This window comes from Urocampus carinirostris, chromosome 11 (genome assembly GCF_059441175.1).
Source record: "Urocampus carinirostris isolate Australia breed hairy pipefish chromosome 11, RoL_Ucar_1.0, whole genome shotgun sequence".
Taxonomy (NCBI): Eukaryota; Metazoa; Chordata; class Actinopteri; order Syngnathiformes; family Syngnathidae; genus Urocampus; species Urocampus carinirostris.
In genome coordinates, this window is record NC_142359.1 from 6146637 (window position 1) to 6168582 (window position 21946).

At 39.8% G+C, this 21946-nt stretch overlaps 1 protein-coding gene across 1 annotated transcript; it reads right to left on the reverse strand.

Moving 5' to 3' along the window:
- Window positions 1-1072: 1072 nt before the first annotated feature.
- On the reverse strand, window positions 1073-21475 carry LOC148356290 (protein mono-ADP-ribosyltransferase PARP11-like). Its single transcript, XM_088348404.1, has 7 exons — window positions 21072-21475; window positions 17442-17562; window positions 12699-12774; window positions 11846-11918; window positions 9980-10107; window positions 4882-5033; window positions 1073-3572 (listed from the first exon to the last, which is right to left on the reverse strand). The coding sequence occupies exons 1-7, from the start codon at window positions 21186-21188 to the stop codon at window positions 3256-3258; spliced, it is 984 nt and encodes a 327-aa protein (XP_088204530.1). The 5' UTR covers window positions 21189-21475; the 3' UTR covers window positions 1073-3255.
- Window positions 21476-21946: the final 471 nt, after the last annotated feature.

Below are 21946 nucleotides of genomic sequence, written 5' to 3' on the forward strand. Positions count from 1 at the left end.
TTGGGGTCACCCTGGTGTTTTGTGGGTAGAGTGTGTATTTCTGATACTACAGACTCTAAAGTACTTGTCAGGGTTGGGTATGGTTACTTTAACTGGATTACTTTCAATTACTTTTGGATTACTCCATATTTAGTTTATTTCGTCTTTTATTAGCATATTTGGTATTGGAGTAATCCAAAAGTCATTGAAAGTAATCCAGTTAAAGTAACCCTACCCAACCCTGGTACTTGTCACACCCTCAAATGTGATGCTCCAGATTAGGGCTGCAACAACGAATCGGTAAAATGGAATAATATAGATTATTTAACGCGCTGGCAACACATATCATCATCCATTTTTGTGTTAATCCGATTTGATTTTTCTCAAACCGGTGACGAACTTGTATTAGCACTTTGGTCCGGCAGAGGGCGCTTAGAAACAGAATTTTGATGCACGTCACCCTCTTCCAAATGCATTTTTTAATATAGCACTCTTTAGATCAGGGGTGTCAAACTCAATTTAACTCGGGGGCCACGCGAGAGAACAAATATTCTACTAGTAGATTAAAGAGAAAGAAAAAGAGAGATGAAGAAATAAGTGAAAGAGGGAGGGGAAAAGGAGAGAGGGTGGGACAAAGAAAGAAAGAGAGAGAGAGGGAGAGAGCATGAGAAACAAAAGATAAAAAGTCATGAGAGAAGGGGAAAAGAAAGGGAGAGGAAGAAAGAAATCCAAAGAGAAATAGAAAGACAGAAGGAGATAAAAGAGGAAAGAAAGCGCGAAGGGTAGGAAGAGAGAAAGAGAAAAGAGAGAAAAGGAAAAAGGAAGTTAGAGCAAAAGAGGTTAAAAGACACAGAGAGAGAAAGAGACAAAGAGCAACAAAGGAAGAGAAAAAGAAAGACACAGAGTGAAAGAGAGTGGGAGAAAAGGGGTGGAAAAGAAAGAGAGAGAGAGAGATAAATAAATACAAGTACAGTGTCTTTGTTCGAGGCACCTGGCTTTGGCAACATTAGTTGGACATATTTCAACCTGCAGCTTGTTTTCCTCTTGCGCTTCTCTGAACATACAAAATTTGACATATTTGGAGATGTAGTATTTTTTTATAGTTTTAAATTAATATTCTGTAATTTTTTAGCTCTACTTTTTATCCAAACTATTTGAAGAGAAGAGGAAATTAAAAATGCTCAGATTCATGTAGTATTCCAAAAATAATCAACCAATTCTATGATCATTTACATAACAGTAGCAGCCCTACTTCGGGATACTCATCCAGATCAAAAGTCTGTTTTATAGCTTCTCTAAACTAGCTAAACTGTTTCCAACTGTGCTAACGTAATTTCCAACTAATCATCCATTAGTCTTAAACGCAATTAGCAAACACAAGGTATTATTACAACACTCGCTGCTAGGAATGGGCCTCAATACACCTATGTAGATATAGCATTATAAAGCAGACCTTTGCCACTAAAATAATCGTTTATCACGTTTGTGGTGTCTGGGGATTATTCTAATTTGTTGAAAGTTGCTTCATTGGAAAAAAAAAACTGGATGTTTCCAAGCAACCCCAAACTTTTGAACGTACAGTACATAACAAAAATATTTCCCATCCCTCAAAATGTTCTCATATTGTCACATTTCAGGCTTCAAACTTAAAGCTAAAAAACTGAATGTATTTTCCAAGAAGCGATAACATGTGAGGCACAATCGTGAAGTGAAACACAATTATTTGAACATTTTGTATTAACAATGGGAAAACTATATGGGTTGCAAAAATATTGGCCCCCTGTTCTCTCAGCTCAGCCGACTAACTCCAGAAGATCCCCAGATTACTTCCGAATGATCCAATGTTGACCTAAATCACTAACAATGACAAAAAGAGTGCACCTGAACATCATTAGGTCTCAGTTGAAATGCATCTAAACAAACAGCATTATAATGATACCACAAAAAGGGCAGTTTAGAGTTTTCAAGAAGCCACATGGGAGAGACAAATAACGTGTGCATTGAGGTTCTGTGGTCAGATGATACCAACAATTAACTCTCTGGGCTGAATGCAAAGCGTTACGTTTGGCCTAAGAGTAGCACTGCATATAACCCTGGAAACACCATCCCGAATGTCAAACATGGTGGTGGCAGCATCAGGCTCTGGGTTGCTTTTCTCCAGTAGGGACTGGGAAGATAGAGATGTAAGGAAAATGGATGGAGTCAAACACAGTGTGATTAGGGCAGGAGACCAGAGAATGGAGTTCAGGTTCACCTTCCAACAGGACAACGACCCTTATCATAAAACAAAATCTTCAACAGAATGGTTTAAATTAGTATGGTGTTAGAATGGCTAAGCCAAAGTCCAGAACTCAATCCTATAGGGCATTTGTGGAAAGATCTGAAGAAAATGCTGGGCAAAAACGATCACCATCAAACCCTAAGGAATTTGAGCTGTATTGTAAGGAAGTGTTGGGTCTAAAGAGTCCACTGATGTGTGGGAGAGCTCTGAAAATTAGCTAACTCTAGAAGGAAATTCAGGCAAAGACTTGTTTTGTTTTTTAACAACTGCAGATGGAGAAGAAGCGCGAGATCAACGGATTATTTACTCGCCCCGTCTCACTGGCCACGCTCCTTCTGGCTTTTCCCCAGCCTGCCTTTGTGTTTTATTGAGAGCACAAGACATGGAAAAGTACTGGTATGTTGAGACAAAGACAAAAGACACAACACCATCCCCCCACCTTCAAACAAAGACAGGAAGACTCGGAGACGGCCAAAAGGAACATCAAACTGATTAGAAATACACACCTTGAGTAAATACTTTTAAGCCTACTTTACAGGAAGAATAGACACATATTTCAGTTTTAAGATGTGCAATACCTTTGGAGAAACACCCCAAAAGACTGGCTGTGATCACAGCAAAAGGAGGTTGACAATGAATTAACTTAAATGGGGCCTATATTTTTTGCAACGCCTTCTTTTTTTATTTGATCGCACAACATAAAATGTTAAATACATCTGGTTTCTTTTCACAATCATGTTTCACCTAATGTTGATAGAAAACTCAAAATGAGATTGAAGCCTGAAATATGGCAATATGACAAAAAGTTCTTGAAGGTGGGCAATACTTTTGCAAGGCACTGTATGTCCCATGTGCGCACAGTGCAAAAAGAGGTCCTTCTAGAGCTGTCGTCGACCTCAACAAAGGCACTTGAGATTATTCATGCTCTAAATAGGCCCGGGACCGCTTAGGCATCATTTGAAGTGTCCATCTCTGGGAATTAAAGGCGCAGAATCTTAGTAGAACTCGATCAAGTACTCCGGGTAGACCTGGTTGCTGTCGAAGATGACGTAGATTTTGGGGTTAGCCATGTCGTCCACGCAGCTGTCGAAGAAATTGGTGAGGCTGGTGTCCTTGGAGGGCGGGCGACAATAAAGCGGGTGGCCTAACGTGTACTCGCCCACTAGGACTCGGGCCAGGAACATGCTTTTGTACGGCAGCTCGCTTGCAAAAACGGGTGGCGCCAAGCCGTGTCTCTGTAGGTTGCTGTTGTGCTTGCCCGTGTTGTAGCAAAACTTACTGGAGTATTTGGCATCCCGAGCAAAGTAGCTACCTGAAGGTAGAGTAAAGACACATGCGCCATAAATAACCGGGTGAATTTGAATTCCTGACGACAAGCTGCTCCTTTTTTCTACATTTTGACCAGGGGACAAAGCCTTGTGAAGGCCCTCAGATTGGGATTTCTGCCCAGTGCTTTGAATATCAAAGTGAAGCAATCCAATGTAGTGCGGGTAAATGGAGGGAGTAACTGACTCCCTTTACCCAAATGCGTTGTCATCTTGTGAAGTGCTTAATTGGATGTCCCTATCCACTGTCTAACAAAACAACAGGCTTGGCAGAATCAGCGGGGAAATGTCTAATACAGAAAAGTAACACATCATGCTGCGATGAAGACACTTGTTTGCAGACTATGTCCGCAACCAGGGTTGGGTGGGGTTACTTTAACTGGATCACTTTAAATTACTTTTGGATTACTCCGATACCAAATATGCTAATAAAAGACAAAAGAAACTAAATATGAATAAAATGATGACTCAGAACACGTGGTAAGCTTTCTCTCCTGGCTTTGATCTCTCTGATCTCTGACAAAACGAACATAAAATGCGACAGAAACAAAATGAAAATAAATCCAGCTTGCCAACATCATTTTTGCCGTTCCATGTGTTCCGTTACTCCCCAACTTCACAAAATTTAGTAATTTTATTCATATTTAGTTTCTTTTGTCTGTTATTAGCATATTTGGAATTGGAGTAATCCAAAAGTAATCAAGTTAAAGTAACCCTACCCAACCCTGTCCGCAACTGTCAATTTTACTCAACTAGCGTAGGAGTTAATGTTAATCAAATCGGCATTGACATATACGCAGGAGTGCGATAAAAACGTTCGTAAAACAAAACTCGACGGAGCGGCATTAGCTCAAGAGATAAGGGGGGCTCATCCCAGGACCGAGAAGTTGCAAGTTCAATTCCCGGCTCCCCAGAGTTAAAGGTCGACGTGTCTTTGCGTAATACACTGAATCCTTAATGCCCCCGACAAGCAGATCGCATGGCTAACGCTGTTATCATAATAATACAAAATGAATAGTTATATATGTATTAAACAACAAAACAACCCGAAAAGACGTTCAGGGGTCGAAAGCGTTGACTCTTTTGAGTGAGCCGAGTCGAAAATAATCGGAATTCCGATCTCTTCAACAGACTATTCGCTCCCTCGAGGATAAAAGGAAACTCCGGCCAAAGACAAGTTGACGCTGTGTGCGGGGGGCTTAAGCCTGTCACTTAAAATTTGGTGCACCGAGTGTTCTACCTTCAATTTAGGCCAGCGGCTTTTAATCATGTCCTGGAGTTCGGAATCGACGGTACCTTTGCCGAAGACGTCGCCGTTGCTTCCCGTGAGTCTCCAGTCAAAGTTAAACATGCATATGGCCTCGATGTTGCTGTGCCCGGTGCCGTGGAAAAGCATGCGCTCTTCGATGTCCAGGGTGCGCTTCACTTTTCGCAGCTGTGTTTTCTTTCTGCAGAAAAGGAATATACACACAAGGACATTTCATTGGGCCAAAACCAGAACAGATGTTGAACAGATCAATCTGCCGTATGTATAATAAACGTCTAAATAAACTAACGTGTTCCTGGAATGCAATTACCGTAAATTCCGGACTATAAGACGCTACTTTTTTCCCAAATGTTCAGCCCTGCGGCTTATACAGTGAAGGATGGAATTTCCCTAACGGGCCACCAGCGGCGCAGGAATATAAAAGGTAAGATTAAGGCCAGTTGAATATATGTGCCAAGAAAGACTGCAATCTCTAAATTTTAGCAAATATTTTCTGTAAAGTCAAGGTAAGTTCCAATATTGAGGATACTGAGGAAGATGCCCTTGATGGCGATAGTTGTAAGAAGGAAGTTCAAGACAATTTACCGTGAATTTCACCTTTACAGGTGCCTTTTATTTTCACAGGTTTGTTTGATACATTGCGAGCGTGATCCTACTAGCGTGTTGGTACCTTTCAAAGGCACGGTTTGGGATGAAAGTTATATTATTATTTTTATTAAAGCTTTGAAAACTCTCTCGGTGTACCGTCTTTCTTTGTAAATATGTGTAACCATGTATAATATGTATTTGTAACTGTATATTTTTGTAATGTATTTATTTAAGAGATTTATTCTGTTATGTGTTCTACGGACGAATCAAAAAGAAGGGGCGGAGCAAACGCGGGCTGATGGGAATTGGGGTAAAGCTGAGTTACCGGTAGATCTGTCTGTTGTCGCAGCGGACAATAGTGGATATATATTTTTCCCACCCTTAACTTTGGAAATATACATTTTGTTTCCTTGGATTACTTTTAACGGGACCCCGATTTTAGAAGTCTGCATCATACCTTAATTACGGGTATCATTTGCTGTTTGTGGTGCCAACAGTGGTTCCGACTTTCTATACAATCTATGAAGTTTGTAGCGTACTATGAACTGACCGATAACGGATAATGGATAATGAATAACGAAGATAGAACAATAAGCCTTAAAAATCCTTCCCCCCCTATGAAGTCACAATTGTGAAAATTACAGTGTAGCCCAGATTAAATATTTGACTATGTCACAAATTTACTGCGGGTGCCCGCGGCTTATTCATGGGTGCGGCTTAATTAGTACAAAAATGCTAGATCACTCAAAAAGTGATGGATGCGGCTTATAGTCGGGTGCACTTTATAGGTCGTAATTTGCAGTACTTTTCTCCGTAACGAGTATTGTAATGAGTTACCATAAAACGTTGTAGCTCTACTATTATTACATCACTACCTTATAAATGCAGATCATTAATTAAAGGGTGATTTAATTGTTCAGCACTCTTGCTTCACTCATCTGGTCAAGTCATGTTCATTTGTATAGCCCTTATTCACAAAGAGTCTCAAATGGCTGCACATACTATTGCAAAAAGCAGACTATTATTACACCATCACCCGATCTAAAACCTACGTGAGGGCAAATAATACACAGATAAACAGATATTGTCAACAAAAAATATAGGTATTCATATGCTAGAATAGAAGTGTGTATTAAGCTTGGATTTAAACAATCTCAGGGGGAAGGCCATTCCACAGCACCAGGGCCCGAATGGAGAAAGCTTTCGAACCTGCGGATTTCTTCTTGGCTCTTGGCATTACTAGTAGACCAGCATTTTCAGAGCGAAGGCTCCGGACCGGAACACATTTTGTCCAGCTTTTTACGAGGTTTTTTTTTTCGGGTACCTGTAGGAGCTCCCTTAAAAGTGAGCCTAATGTCATGCAAAAAAATACAAATTTCTCGACCTATGAGCATAAATGCATGTTTATATGATTTTCATATATTTTTGTTAATAATTCAAGTCAACATTTCAGTTTTAAATCATTTAGTTTTTGTTTTGTTTTTTTGTTTGTTTGTTTTACCACTGAGAAGCTCTAAATGATACCCACAGTCCTTATGAGATAAGTGTTTCACAGCCAGCATGTCGTGAAATCTTTCTGGTGTGTTAATATAATCGGTGAAAACTAACTCTTTATTGATATTTGTTTGATAGCGTGCCTAGTTGTTTTCCTTTAATCAGCATAGTGCCTGTAAATTTCTCTGTATCAGTAGGTGGCAGCAGATCACTATTTGCATTGTACATTCAGGTGTCTAGTTTTGAAAGGCAAATTGCAATTTTTACTGGACCTTGAACAAAAGTTGGACCGAGACGAAGGACAAAGAATTCGTGGAGGTAAAAACCCCCCAAAAGGAAACAAACAGACTAGAGGCAAAGACAGTAAATAGACGAAATAGTTACACATAGCATTTTAAGTTAATGTACTCATATTTAGAAGTAAAACTGCAGCTGATGGTTAAATTTTTGGATATTTTATATGGGTTGTGTGCCCCGACATATTGTCAATGAAAAAAAGGGAGACTACTCTTCGAAAAGATTTAGCAACGCTCATTTTTTTAAAGAGAAAATATAGTGAACAGTATTTTAAATTTGAAAGGAATTAATGGATTGAATTAGCCCTATGCTGTCTCAGTCGGATGTGGAGATTATAATTCATGCGCTTGTTACCACCAGTCTCGATGACTGTAATGCACTACTCTCCGGTCTCCCCAAGTCCAAAATAAGGAGCCTTCAGCTGGTACAAAATGCTGCAGCGAGGCTTTTAACTGAGACAAGAAAGTTTGATCACATGACCCCGATTTTAGCTAACTTTCACTGGCTCCCTGTTAGCTTAAGATGTGATTTTAAGGTTCTGTTGGTAGTATACAAAATCATGCAAGGACTTGCTCCCTCATTTCTTTCAGATTTAATTTTTCCCTAACTTCGCGTCCGGAGCCTTTGCTCTGAAAATGCTGGTATACTAGATATCCCAAGAGCCAAGAAGAAATCCGCAAGTTCGAGAGCGGTTTCCATTCGGGCCCCGGTGCAGTGGAATGCTCTTCTCCCTGGGATCCGATCTGCAACTTCAGTGGAACTGTTTAAATCTAGGCTTATAGCACACTTCTACTCAATAGCATATGAATAACCTATATTTCATGTTGACAATATCTGTTTATTATTTGTTTTTGCGACATCCATTGCGGCCTGATCATCCTGGAAGGGGGATTACCTCATGTGCAGTCCTTTCTCAAGGCGTCTTCATTTTCCCCATGCTGAGGTTTTTGAGTTTTTCCTTGCCCTCATGTAGGTTCTAGATCAGGGGATGGAATCATAATACTCTGTAGTTTGCAATAATCTCTGGTCTGTGCAGCCCTTTGAGACTCCTTGTGATTAAGGGTGTCACAAATAAACATGACTTGACTTATCCTGAGGTTTTTGAGTTTTTCCTTGCCCTCATGTAGGTTTTAGATCAGGGAATTGTGTAATGATAGTCTGTGGTCGTTGCAGCCCTTTGAGACTCCTTGTGATTGAGGGCTAAACAAATAAACATGACTTGACCAAGTCGACAAAAAAACAAAAAAAAAACAAAAAAAAAAACACTACATGAATTAGAGTCATTGTAAACAAATAAATCGGATTTTGTTCCAGTTAAAAACCTTCCATCTGATAAACATATCACTCTCCAATGTTTTGGACATGGAAAGCAATAAATAAAAAGAATTTTTACAGTACATCATAGATCCTTAGTCAAAACTGGCAGATATACTACTAATACCATAGAACCGTTCTGCTACATTCATGAATCATTTTTATCATGGTGCATGAAAAATGACTTAATTGAAAAAATATGCATATCTTCTAAATGTGTCTATATAAGACTTTTCCGAAGTTTGATTTAGTACATTTTAGTGCCAATTAAGGGCTTATTTGCAGTATAATGGATTCAATGTCTCTTAAGACCGTGGGAGCCTTGAATAGAATCTTCCAGACTGTCATTATTTCCTCCAAAATACATGGTATTATTCTGTAAAATACACTATAGTTTTCTCCATTTTCATTATACTACAATCTGTTTGCGATTGTAACAAAATAAAAAAATATCTATATATTTCCTTACTGCTTGACTACAATATACAGTGGAACCTCGGTTCTCGACCATAATCCGTTCCAGAACCCTGTTGGAAAACCGATTTGTTCGATCACCGAAATCATTTTTCCCATTAAAAATAATGTAAATCGTTTTAATCCGTTCCGACACCCTGAATGTTTACCTTGAATGTTTAACGTAAACATAAAGCTAACCCGGGCTAATCGTACGTCCGCGTTTTCGTAATCTTCCATACGAAAGATTACGCTAACATGAACGTGTAAAAATAAAAAAATCAGGTCGTTTACAAGTCATTTAGCACCCGGGTCTCCACAACAAGTGGTGAGCGGTTCATTGGAAAGGGGGCTCCGTTCCAACCCCCTGAATGTTTAACGTAAACTTCAAGCTAACCTAGGCTAATCGTACGTTCGCGTTAACGTAATCTTATGAATAGGATTGCTTACCTTTGAGGTGGTCAGCAGAAGGCGCTTGCACACCTCCTTTATATTTGGCTATTATTTCTTTCTTAAATGCAATAGTTGTACGCACTACTTTTCTTTTTTCACCTGTAGCAACTTTGTTGCTTGCACTGACTTTCTTCGGAGGCATAATTAGGGGCTAAAACACCCGTACGCCGCTCAGCATCGCACCCTAGCGTACGCACTCGCGCATTACCGGCGTTCGAACTCCGATTTTGTGCCCGAACAGCGAAGCAAGAATTTCTCAAAATTTTTGGTCGGACACCGATTCGTTCGAATTGAGAGGCGATCGAAAACCGAGGTTCCACTGTGTGAGACATTTGTAAGAAATTCCCGGATGCACTTAATATCCCTGCTTTCCGTCTGTTGATACAAACACACAGCGTAGTAACAAGCGGACTAAATTCTTCTGGCGCGCCGGGCGAGTAATTTATCGCCACGCTATACACAAGACCACGGAAACAAAAGCGTGACAGGCCACTTTGGCGGCAGAATTCCCCCTGGGAATCCACCAACCTGCAGAAGAATTCCCACAAGTCCAAGTTCTGGATCCTCTGGATGGATTTAATGAGTCGGTACATGGTCCTTTCGTACAGTCGCGCCACTTCTTTGTACTCGTAAGTGTCTCGGCCCAACTGGACCAGCTGCGGGAAACACAAAACAGAGACTTCACAACAGATAAGAAGAATGGTTCCTTGGCCCGAGAGTTCAATGTGTTTGGAAATAGTAGCCTCTTTGTCATTTAAATAGATATTTTCTTTCATTTACAAATAGATCATTTGTGAATCACAATTTTATGCTTTTTGCCAGGGGGGTTTAAGACTACAGCCCGCAGGTCACGCCAGGCCCGCCAACTGCTAGGCCCAAGAGACGCTACCGAGAGAAGCACAAGAGAAGAACGAGCTGCGGTTTGAATAATGTCCACCTGTTGTCGCCAAAGACAGGCCACACTAACAAGCAACTGGAGATGCATTTCTTTCTTTTTCTCATTCTTTCTCTTTTTCCTACCATTTCCCTCTTTCTCTCTCACTAACTCTCTCTCTCTCTATTTTTTTTTATGTCTTTCTTAAGTCATGTTAATTTGTCTAGCTCTTAATCACAGTCTCAAAAGGCTGTACAGACTAAAGTATACCATTACATCATAACCTGATCTAAAATCTACAAGAGGGCAAGGAAAAACTTAAAAAAACAGCTCTTGCTTTATTTTTCTATTTCTGTCTATTGCTTTTTGTTTGCTCTTTTTTGGGGTCATCCTGAAAGGGGGATTACCACATGTGCGGTCCCTTCTCAAGGTATCTTCATTTTCCTCAAGTTGAAGTTTTTGAGTTTTTCCTTGCCCTCATGTTAGTTTCAGATCAGGTGATGGTGTATTAATAGTCTGAAATAATAGTCTGTGCAATAACCTGTGCAGCCCTTTGAGACTCTTTGTGATTAAGGGCTATACAAATAAAAATTACTTGACTTGGCTTTTCTTGCTTTCTCCCATTCTCTTTCTCTCTAGAATAAATGGAAGATTATATATATATATATATATATATATATATATATATATATATATATATATATATATATATATTAATTTCTCTTTCTCTCACAAATCTACTAGTCTGGCCTCTGGAAAAATGGCTTTGACACCCCTGCTTTATGTGAACTAAATTTACTACTTTGTTTACTTTTCTTTACCTACACAAATAAACATGACATGACTTGGCCAGTATGGGGCACTAAACTAAGAGATTGCTTGCATTTATTGGAGTTTTGGATGTGACACTGTGCAAGTTCATTCAACACAAGCCTTGTGAGTGCATCCGGATTTTTCTTAAAATGCTGGAGGAACTTTACAGTACTCCAGCTTAACTTCTGGGTGTTGGTAGTCCTCTTTCAGCCTTGGGAAGCCTAGGTAGTGCAGCGATTATTTTTTTTAAAAGGTACCAGAGAGGTCCTTGCCATGGTGTGCCATAATGGGAGTTTCAGTTAACATTATGACAGTGTGTAGAAATTTAACACACCTGCTCCATGTTCATACCTGAGAGCTAGTAAGAGTATGATGGAGTGATGGATATGTTCTGAGTTTTTTTAGGGGAAATAAATGTATACTACTATATAAGCTTTACAAAGCCTTCGGTCCATTGTGTCAAATCGTTGTTGCTTCAGTGTTGTTCTATTAAACATTATAATTCAAATATCTGCAGATATGAGAGGGGTGTACTCACTTTTGTGATATACCGGATGATTATTTATTTTTTCTTAATGATCTAAATCAATATATATACATATACTGTATATTTTTTTAATGAATACAGTTTTTGTACCGCTAGGTGGCGCTGAATAATACACATCAGCTCTTTATTAAGTTTTGAAGCAATATCACTTTATTGGTACCTGATAGGGCTCGTCCGTGTTGATCCTCTCCCAGTGACACGGTACGGGCAAAGCCAGGTTGTCACAAATAAACCTTAAGGTAAGGTGAAAGTCAAAATCCAGACTGAATGACCTTCTTACATCAGAGGTAAGATCTTAAGCCTAAACCAGAGTTAGCGCCTGACACGAATTTCGGCCCGGGTCGGAGCTAAATTGTCAATCATTACGTTTGGGTTGGGAAGGGTTTCTCTCTAGCTGACTTTTTAAAAACTAGCTGGCCCGGAGAGGGATTGATGCCAACAGGCTTTATTTGCCCAAAACACACCACAGGAAATCGTGCCCCTACAACCATAGTGGTTAAGGGATCCAACCAACCATACTAAAAAGAAAACATTTATTGAAAAAACATTAGAAGGAAACTTTCTTAGCTTTGGCCATTGACAACAGTACATTGCACGCGCTTTCTCTTAAAGTGCCACGCTAGATTTTTAAGAACATAGTGCTGTGGCGTTTATGGCCCAATTCTTTACCCGTCAAAATGACGGACGGCCTTTAGGTTTTCCGTAAATGGTGGAAAATAGTCAGTTTAATGTAACGGCTGCTGACCCAGAAATAAAAAATGAATAGATGTTTATACAGTCGTGTTTAACTTAAATTATATTACATAAGACAGGCTTGAGTTTGTTATCCTAAATCACGTCTGCTCCTCCAGAGTCCTCACGAATAAAAGATTAAATTTTGGGTTAGCTTAAGGCTCAGTCCTTCAAATCAAGTTAATTGGTCGGGTTTAACTGAATCAGGCTTTAACAACCGCAGACCTAGGTTGGGCTGGATCTTACCTCTATCTTACATAAAGTCAAGAGCTAACTTTCACCTGAAGCCAGTCGCTGAGTGGAGGGAGCGCTTGATGGGCCGCTGCTTCCCTGTTGTGAGGTTGACCTGCCGCATAACTGGCAAAAAAACAAACGCACGTGAGCCGAATAACGCCATCCGGACACTTGTAGGGTAGGGTGATGCCCATGCTACAAGTACAACCCTTCCCTTTCAAGCAATAGACACTGTGTCAAAAAGAAAACAACTTAGAAAGACAGGCCGTTCGTCCAGAAGAGACCATTCTCTAAGACTATTTGAGTATAAAGACCCTTCGCTGCTTGGTGGATTTTGAATGGAATCGTTTTATTGTCATTGATATCAACAAATTGTGCATTGTGTTCTGCAGCACACAGCACACAGCAAATGATATCACGGGGTGGGCGTGACTGTGTGTACGACTGTGCATGCTTTAAATCAAACAACGGGGCGCTTGCTCTCAGCAATTTGGCTACCCACACAAACTGCAAAACATGGCGACAGCTAGCTTTTAGCGGCTCGTTACTTTGAAAATAAATTCGGCGATTAAATCTGACTGAAGAAAGTCAGAAGAGTGCAAAGAAATTGGATTACCAGGGGGAAGGAACTGAGGGGGTGTCGGGAGAGAAATCAATAGCGGTGCTGCAGGTCTGGCCTACTGCTATGTAACAAGTGCGCATCTGAACAATGAAGTCCCGGTTCTTGTTGGGAAAATGACACACCTAGATAGTTTTAAAATAAATATTCTAATCCCCAAAGCTTGGAATTAAAAGATTGGTGATTTGTCTGCCTACATTGCCGGGAGTCTAATTTCAAAACTCATGCTGAGTATTTCATTATGGTGTGTTTGATGAAATTGGACCTATTTTGGCATTTACATGAGATGCTTCAAGTCATTGCCTTGAGAGGAATCAGGTTTCAGGTTGGAACGACACGTTTTCGGGGGTCGCAACGAAAGGAGACGGCGAGAAACGGGAAACCAGGACTGCAACTGAAAACATCTCAAAAACGCTCATGCCACGCGCACTGAAAACAGTCTCAAAGATGAGTCCTCATCCTACACTTCCAAAACCACTACGTCCTTCTCTCTCCAAAACGAGAGCTCCAGCTGATTCCGAACGACCGAATCAAGTTTCTCAGTCAAGGTACTCGTACAAAACTAACTAAAAGCATATCTGCCTGATTGGTGCTGGGGTCAGGTGCTTCAAACACGCCATGGAAAATGATCTTCCAGATTCATGTCCAAATGCAAGTTTTCAGATGTTTGCAGATGATGCAGCGATTTGTGTGAGAGGGAAGACCGTGTGTGCAGTATCTGAACATCTACAAATTGTGACAGAGTGGTTTCAAAAGGCAGGTCGGTTTCTATGTGTTAAAAAGACCATCCATGTCTGTTTGTTTTGCCTCTAAAAACAAGTCCATCTATCTATCTACCTTGGTCATATCCCTCAGGAGAGGTGACCAAAAAGCAAGACAAACACATACACAAAAACACGCACACAAAAATGTTTTGGGCCATGTCCAACCCAAATGCCCAAACACCCAAACAAGATAAGCACCTCGGTACCCCAGTTGGTCATGCTTTCGTCACTCGGTTCAGGGTGACACAACACACTCTTCTGTTCAACAGCAGGGCCCGACAGCTTTCATTGGTTTACCCCTGCCGCATCATACTGTAGCCTTGCCCATCCCTTAGAACGCATCCAAACATCCCACTATCCTTTTACAACATCTCTCCACTCATTCCTATCACCAACAAGAGCTCTAGCTTACATGTCTATAACCAAAAAATTCTATCTACAAATAAATGGTCAAAAGGTCCCAGAAATCAGATACCTGGGATTTTTACTTGATCCTCAACTCAGATTTGACAGCTATGTTAAAAAAAATGGTAAAGTTGCCAAAGCAAACGTGTATACATTTCAACTGATCTGAGATTACCTTCCTTTCCACGCTGCATGATCTTCTCACATATCAACTACTGCATCTGCTCCTGGTTAGAGGCCACAGTCACCACAATAAAGCCACCACAGATGTTTTACAATGGAGCTGTTACAATTCTAAATAAGAACTCCTTGAGGTCACATCATTGTGTTAGTTTGGAGAACTTAAAAATAGATAGATAGATAGATAGATAGATAGATAGATAGATAGATAGATAGATAGATAGATAGATAGATAGATAGATAGATAGATAGATAGATAGATAGATAGATAGATAGATAGATAGATAGATAGATAGATAGATACTTTATTCATCCCCGCAGGGAAATTCACACTTTAAAGTGGGCCTTTACTCCGCCGGATGGAGTTAAAAAGCCTCATGGCATGAGGAAGAAAAGATCTCCTCAGTCTGTCCATGGTACAAGACTGTGACAGCAGTCTGTCGCTGAAGCTGCTTTTCTGTTTGGAGATATTGCTGTGTAGTGGATGTGATGAATTGTCCAAAATGTAATCTTTTGAGAACTTCATGAAATGTGACCATCAACTGGCCCCTCAGCTTTTTAGTGAGAGCATAGTTCCTTTTAAGGCTGTGGACTCCAGAACCAGAGGAGCTCAGAGCAGGAATTGTCAAGTCCTGAGGTGGAAAACAACTTTTGGACAATCAGCTTTTACTGTACATAGCACTAAAGCCTGGAATTGTTTACCCACCTAACTAAAGGAAGAGTCGAACTGGGTCCTTTTTGAACATAAACTTCCAGACTTTTAAATCAGAGGTGAGGTATGTGACCACCTGGAACCTCTGCAATTGTGGTGTTTAATAATATTGTGTATATAATGTATGTTATTGTTATTACCACTTGTGAAGCCCCTTCTCAAGGTTTCTTTTTTCCTCACGCTGAGGTTTTGAGTTTTTCCTTGCCCACATGTTGGTTTCAGATCAGGTAATAGTGTCATTGTAATCCTGTGCAGTCCAGTTTTGTGATTAAGGGCTATATAAATAAATGTGACTTGACTTGACTTTCAAATAAAGGAAACTTGAAACTCTCTGCTCATTTCTTTTGTTTTCACTTTCCGCAATATACCCACCACTTTTTCCAAACAAAACCAACCTCTTTCCATTTTGTTGACATTTTTGATGTTTCGTTTTAGTTTGAATACATTTAGTTGGGTTTTTATCAATATTGGTGTGGGTTTTTGACCTTCAAAACCAGGGTTGGGTAGGGTTACTTTAGCTTGATTACTTTCAATTACTTTTGGATTACTCCAATACCAAATATGCTAATAAAAGACAAAATAATCTAAATATGAATAAAATGACTACATTTTGTGCAGGCTCGGGGAGTAACAGAATACATGGAACGGCAAAACTGATGTTGGCAAGCTGTTTGGATTTATTTTCATTTTGTTTCTGTCGCATTTTATGTTTGTTTTGCCGGAGATCAAAGAGATCAAAGCCAGGAGAGAAAGCTTACCACGTGTTGTGAGTCATCATTTTATTCATATTTAGTTTCTTTTGTCTTTTATTAACATATTTGGTATTGGAGTCATTCAAAAGTAATTGAAAGTAATCTAGTTGAAGTAACCCTACCCAACCCTGGTCGCATTTTATGTTCGTTTTGCCGGAGATCAAAGCCAGGAGAGAAAGCTTATCGCGTGTTGTGAGTCATCATTTTATTCATATTTAGTTTCTTTTGTCTTTTATTAACATATTTGGTATTGGAGTCATTCAAAAGTAATTGAAAGTAATCCAGTTGAAGTAACCCTACCCAACCCTGGTCGCATTTTATGTTAGTTTTTTAAAGAGATCAAAAGCTAGGAGAGAAAGCTTACCACGTGTTGTGAGTCATCATTTTATTCATATTTAGTTTATTTTGTCTTCTATTAGCATATTTGGTATTGGAGTCATCCAAAAGTAATTGAAAGTAATCCAGTTAAAGTCCCCCTACCCAACCCTGGTTTTAAATAAAAGAAGCATTCATATTAAAATCATTCATTCATCCATTGTTAAACCCAGGGGTTGAAATCTCGTGGCTCTTTGGTGCCCCATAGTGGTTCGTTGGTGCTATTAAAAAATGTTTGATAATGGAAAATTATGATTTTTGTAGGTAAAACATTACAAAAATATCTTTAACGTTAATGAATATAGATACCTTTTCTTTTTTTAATATTCTGGAGACCGTGTTTTGCACGTTAAAACAGAGTGTCATAAAATATTTTTAATCTTGAAAGGATGGCAGGTATGTATGTGTTGAAGGCACTCCAGGGGGTATGAGAGGTTTTAAATACACTTTTAAATGTTAAAATGTATCCATTGTACAACTGCTTATCCTCACAAGGATTGTACAGCACAGTTCTGAGGTCATGAGAGCAAAACTTCCTGTGTGGAGTTTGCATGTTCTCTCCTGGCTTTGATCTCTTTGACCTCCGGCAAAACTAACATAAAATGCCACAGAAACAAAATAAAAATAAATCCAAGCAGCTTGCCAACATCATTTTTGCCCTTCCATGTATTCCGTTACTCCCCAAGCCTGCACAAAATGTAGTCATTTTATTCATATTTAGTTTATTTTGTCTTTTATTCGCATATTCAGCATTGGAGTAATCCAAAAGTAATTGAAAGTAATCCAGTTAAAGTAACCCTACCCAACCCTGTTCAAAACAATGACCTGCGAATAAATGGTTAAATGTGTAGCTCCTTCAAAATTCTGAGACTGTTATTTTATAGAGCAGATCTTTGGCGTCCTCTTTTGGTGAACAGAGGTCACTGAAATGGGCAAGCTGAAATCCTTCAACTGAAAAAAAAAGATCAAAACGCTATACGAACTTGAGAAGTCCAGCCGGTAAGTGTATTTGGCAGTGTAGAACTCCATGAGGCCCCGCTGGTCCCGGTTGTAGCACTGCTCAATTTGAGCGCTGGTCACGGAACACGCTGCGCTTGGGTCGATCTGCCGTGATATAATGGCACATTAGTCTTACATTCCGATTTTGCGGATCACATGAGAGGAAGTAGAATGTCACAAACACAAACAAGGAAGAAATTCTTTGGTACATGTCGGGGTGAGTGTTGACTCAGTTGCATGTGACGTGTCACTTCATCAAAAACAAAAACAGAATATGAAAATTGGTTAGTGCATGTGCGGCACACTCCTTGGGGAGTTTGCATGTTCTCCCCGTGCCTCCGTGGGTTTCCTCCGGGCACTCCGATTTCCAAAAACATGCATGTCAGGTTGATTGGCCGGTCCAAATTGTCCCTAGGTGTGGATGGGTGAATGGTTGTCTCTGTGTGGCCTGCAACTGGCTGGCCACCAGTTCAGGGTGTCCCCAGCCCACTACCCCAAGATAGCTGGTATGGGCTCCAGCAACCCCGCGACCCTACTGAGGATAAGCGGTGCATATAATGGATAGATGAATGATCATTCACACCTCTACTTTTTTTAATCCTGCCATGTGGGCACCACCAGGTTGCACTTGCCCAAGACACACCACAGGAAATGGTGCCCCTACAACCTTAGTGATTAAGGCAGGTTTGTCCAAAGTCCGGCCCAGGGGCCAGTTATAGCCAGTGATCACATTTTTACTCGCCCGCGGCCTCTGTCATGAAATTAATTATATGTGTCCTGCCAGTTATGTTGAACTATAAAATACATTTGGACAAAATAAGTAAATAATAATAAAATAATGTGACTGGCTGACAACCAGTTCATGGTGTCCCTGCCCACTTCCCCAAGATAGCTGGGATGGGCTCCAGCACCCCCACGACCCTACTGGGGATAAGCGGCGCAGATAATGGATTGATGGAAACAAAAAATAAACATTTGACTAGATGATGACAGTAGCCTCTTGGCCAGCTTGCCCTTGGCTTTCTGTGAAAATATTAGCCCACCCCATTTCTGACTCGGCAACTGTAAATAAAAAAAGGAAAGTTGACTGTGAGGGTCGCCGCTTCCAGGACAATGGAAACTGAAGTATTTCTTCTCCAAAAGCCGAAACAATTGCATCTAATTTTCCATGAGACTGCAGTTGTTTTCAAGTCAAGTCAGGTTTGTTTGAATATAATCTCAAGAAGCACTGCCAGACAAAACATGCTGACGACAAAAAGCTAACAGGATACGAACGTTCTGAAAAAGCTGAAGGTACTGGAACAACCTGGAAAGACATGTCAAATGAAAATGCTACAAAGGTGAGCTACGCAGTTGTGACACTCCGCTGGGTTAAGGGATGCAACCAAATTAATTAACAAATAATAACGACATAAATAAAATGCATTCCTATATTTATGCATATTGTAATTTATTTAGGTAGGTATTTAATTTCTTGTGTATTTTGGCATGCATATTATCACAACAAAACACTATTTAAGTGAGTGGGCGGGTCAAACAGGCTAAGCTTTACACCTATTGGTTGATAGGTGTAGTAGCCGATTTTTTCATCACTGATCAACCAATTACGTGAAAAGCTTAGGCAACTAAGCCGCCTATGAATAACATTTTGTGACAAAATAAACTACCAAAACAATTAAAATATACACAACAGAATTCACAACAAAAAATGAATAATTGTATCTAAAATCTAAACTACTTTATAAATCCCGGTTTGTGTGTATTGGTACTCGGCTGAACAAACTTTCCTGAAAAAGTACACGGTTGTACTTTAAGTGTATGTACGTACGTGTAAGTTTCTGACAAAAAAAATAGATTTAAGTTGATTCTAAAATCCGATCAGTGTGCTTAAAAAACATTTTGCGATTAATAATAGGTTAATCAATCGAAACTAGAGTAGAAGACCGGTCATTATGCTGAAATAGAAATAAAACAGGGTTTTTAAAGCCCCAGTGTGTAATATTTGACCATTGGAGCACATTGTAGCGTGTAAAGGAATACAAAATTCTCATAAAAATTAATATTGGTATGAAAGCTCACATACTTTTGCTTTGTATTCAAATCAATGTTTTTTTTACTGAAGGAAACCACTAGAAGGCACTAAATATTACACACTGTCCCTTTAAACAAAGATTAACCAAACTTAGAACTCTTACATTCTTACTGTGTTTAATGCTTGCAGGCTTTTGTTCAAACTAATTTAGACTCTGGTGTTTTCACTACTAATCTTACCACTTCTCAAACCTAGGACTAGTCCAGAAATTTCCCTTCCCACTGCCTAAGAGCACAAGTGCTGCACATGTTCTCCAGACTGGGCAGGGAGCAGCTCATGATGTTCAAGGCTGTGTTGATGACTGTATGCTTTTTCTAATCACTCTATCATGCCAAACTCCAGTAAAACTTTGAAATGAATGAAGTAAAATTGAAAACAAAAGAGTGGAGCGGGGGAACTAAGAAAGTCATGTGCAGTGTTCCCTCTAAATGCGCGTGTGCTTAATTACGCACTGCTTGCACATTCTCAGCGCACAAGAAAATCTAGCCAGCGCACAAAAATGAGGGCTCAAAATTACTAACTAAGAAGCGACTTAAGTCAAAGTTACAGTGCATGAAGTTCAAAATACACGGGTTTCCCTGACGTTGTGTCCTAAATGCGGTATTTTGAAGTCAATGTCGAACGAAGTTGAAAAGTAAAGTTAGTAGAGTTTGTCGAGAACCGGCTTCTTCGGCTCGGCTCACTAAAAGGAACCGGCTCTTTCGGGTCCTAATCGGCTGTTCAGGTTGTTTTTGCTTCTTTAATCCCAACATGACCAAATATTATGTAAAATTATGCACGAAATGACTTAAAGGGAGGGGTGAATAGAACAAAAAAGAAAAAAATACCAAAATGAAAAAGTAGTGAAAAGCTAAGAAAAAAAGAAACAAAAGGAAGAGAAAAAAAGAAGGAAAAATTTAGAAAAAAGCCTGGAAAAAAAGAAAAGAAAGAAATGTAAAAAAAAAGTAAATAGAGAAAAAAAAAGTAACAGCTCGGAAAAAAATAAACACAAACAGATTTTTTTAAAGGAATTTTAAAAAAAGTAGAAAAAAAACACGGAAAAAAGAAGAAAAAGTTTGTGTTGCTTTCAAATAATTTCCGATTCTATCAAGTGAATCTTGTTGCCAACATTGTACTTCCACTAAAAAACGTGATTAAGTACAGTTCTGTATCTTACAACCGACTCAATAAGCCCCCAAAAATGTTAATATTATGCGACAAAATATGTCAGGAAATAAAAAGAAATGGCTATCTTGTGAAAGAATTGTAAGAACAAACGACATTTTTAGGCTGTACAACCTTTGCAATAGTACACGAGTCAATTCATTCAAAAGAGAAAAATCATTTTGCATTGCCGGAAACTCGGCAAAATGTAACTTGATGCCCAGTTTTGGACATGTTTGATAATGACTTAGTTGCCACACTTGGGATTGCTGTTGCTCACTGTCGTTTCCAACGTTGCTCACCGACTTTGTGTGAACGCTCAGACCCGTAAGGAAAATTACAGGGAACATTGGTCATGTGTATTGTTTTTAAGCAGTACCTCAAACATGTGCCACACCCCGCACTCCGCAAGGTAGAACCAACACCATTTGGGCTCTATTGTGTCCATCTCCTCCATCTCCGGCGACTCATCGTCGGCCGTTCTAGTAGCTAGCATCGTGCCGGCATTAATTTCACGCGGAAATTATGGGAACGAGTGACACATGCCAATCAATGGAAGGCGAAAACAAAAACATCGACCTCGTTTGTTTTGCAGGTGATTTGGTTCAGCCCCCCTGGCATTTCGCCGGCGTTTCATCCTGGAAACTGGTTCCGGACATGACAGCGTTTGCTGCGGGTTGTTACGACTCCCGCAATGTCAGAATTGTTGTCGAATATACGAAAAAAAGCAAAATTGGAAAGAAAATATTTCGTTTTTCTGGTTGCTTTCATTTCCGGGTTCGGTTTATACGTCACACACTGTCACACGCCAATCACGTCCCAGGGAAATAATCATCTTTTCCCTGATTTTGAGCTGTGGGCACGCAATTGGTTTTATTTTACCCGTTTTCGTCCCCCCAGGTTTACATTATGTCAGGGGTGTCAAACTCGTTTTAACTCGGGGGCCACACAATAGAACAAACATTCCGTCGGGGGCCGGACTAATAGATGAAAGAGAGATAAAGACATAAGAGAAAGAGGGAGGGAAAAGAAAAAAGGGCGGGACAAAGTAAGAGAGAGAGGGAGGGAGCGTGAGAAACAAAAGAGATAAAAAGAGAAGTCGTTGGAGAGGGGGAAAGAAAGGGAGAGGAAAAAAGAAATCCAAAGAGAAATAGAAAGACAGAAGGAGAGGAAAAGAGAAATGAAAGCGCGTAGGGTAGGACGAGAGAGAGTAAAGAGAGAAAAGTAAAAAATGAAGTTAGAACAAAAGAAGTT

Coding starts and splice junctions, on each gene's coding strand:
- LOC148356290 (XM_088348404.1), bottom strand. CDS start 21,188: ATGCTAGCTACTAGAACGGCCGACGATGAGTCGCCGGAGATGGAGGAG. Junction 12,775..17,441: donor TTACCGGCTGGACTTCTCAA/GTTCGTATAGCG, acceptor TTTTTTTGCCAG/TTATGCGGCAGGTCAACCTC. Junction 5,034..9,979: donor TTGTGGGAATTCTTCTGCAG/GTTGGTGGATTC, acceptor CCTTTTCTGCAG/AAAGAAAACACAGCTGCGAA.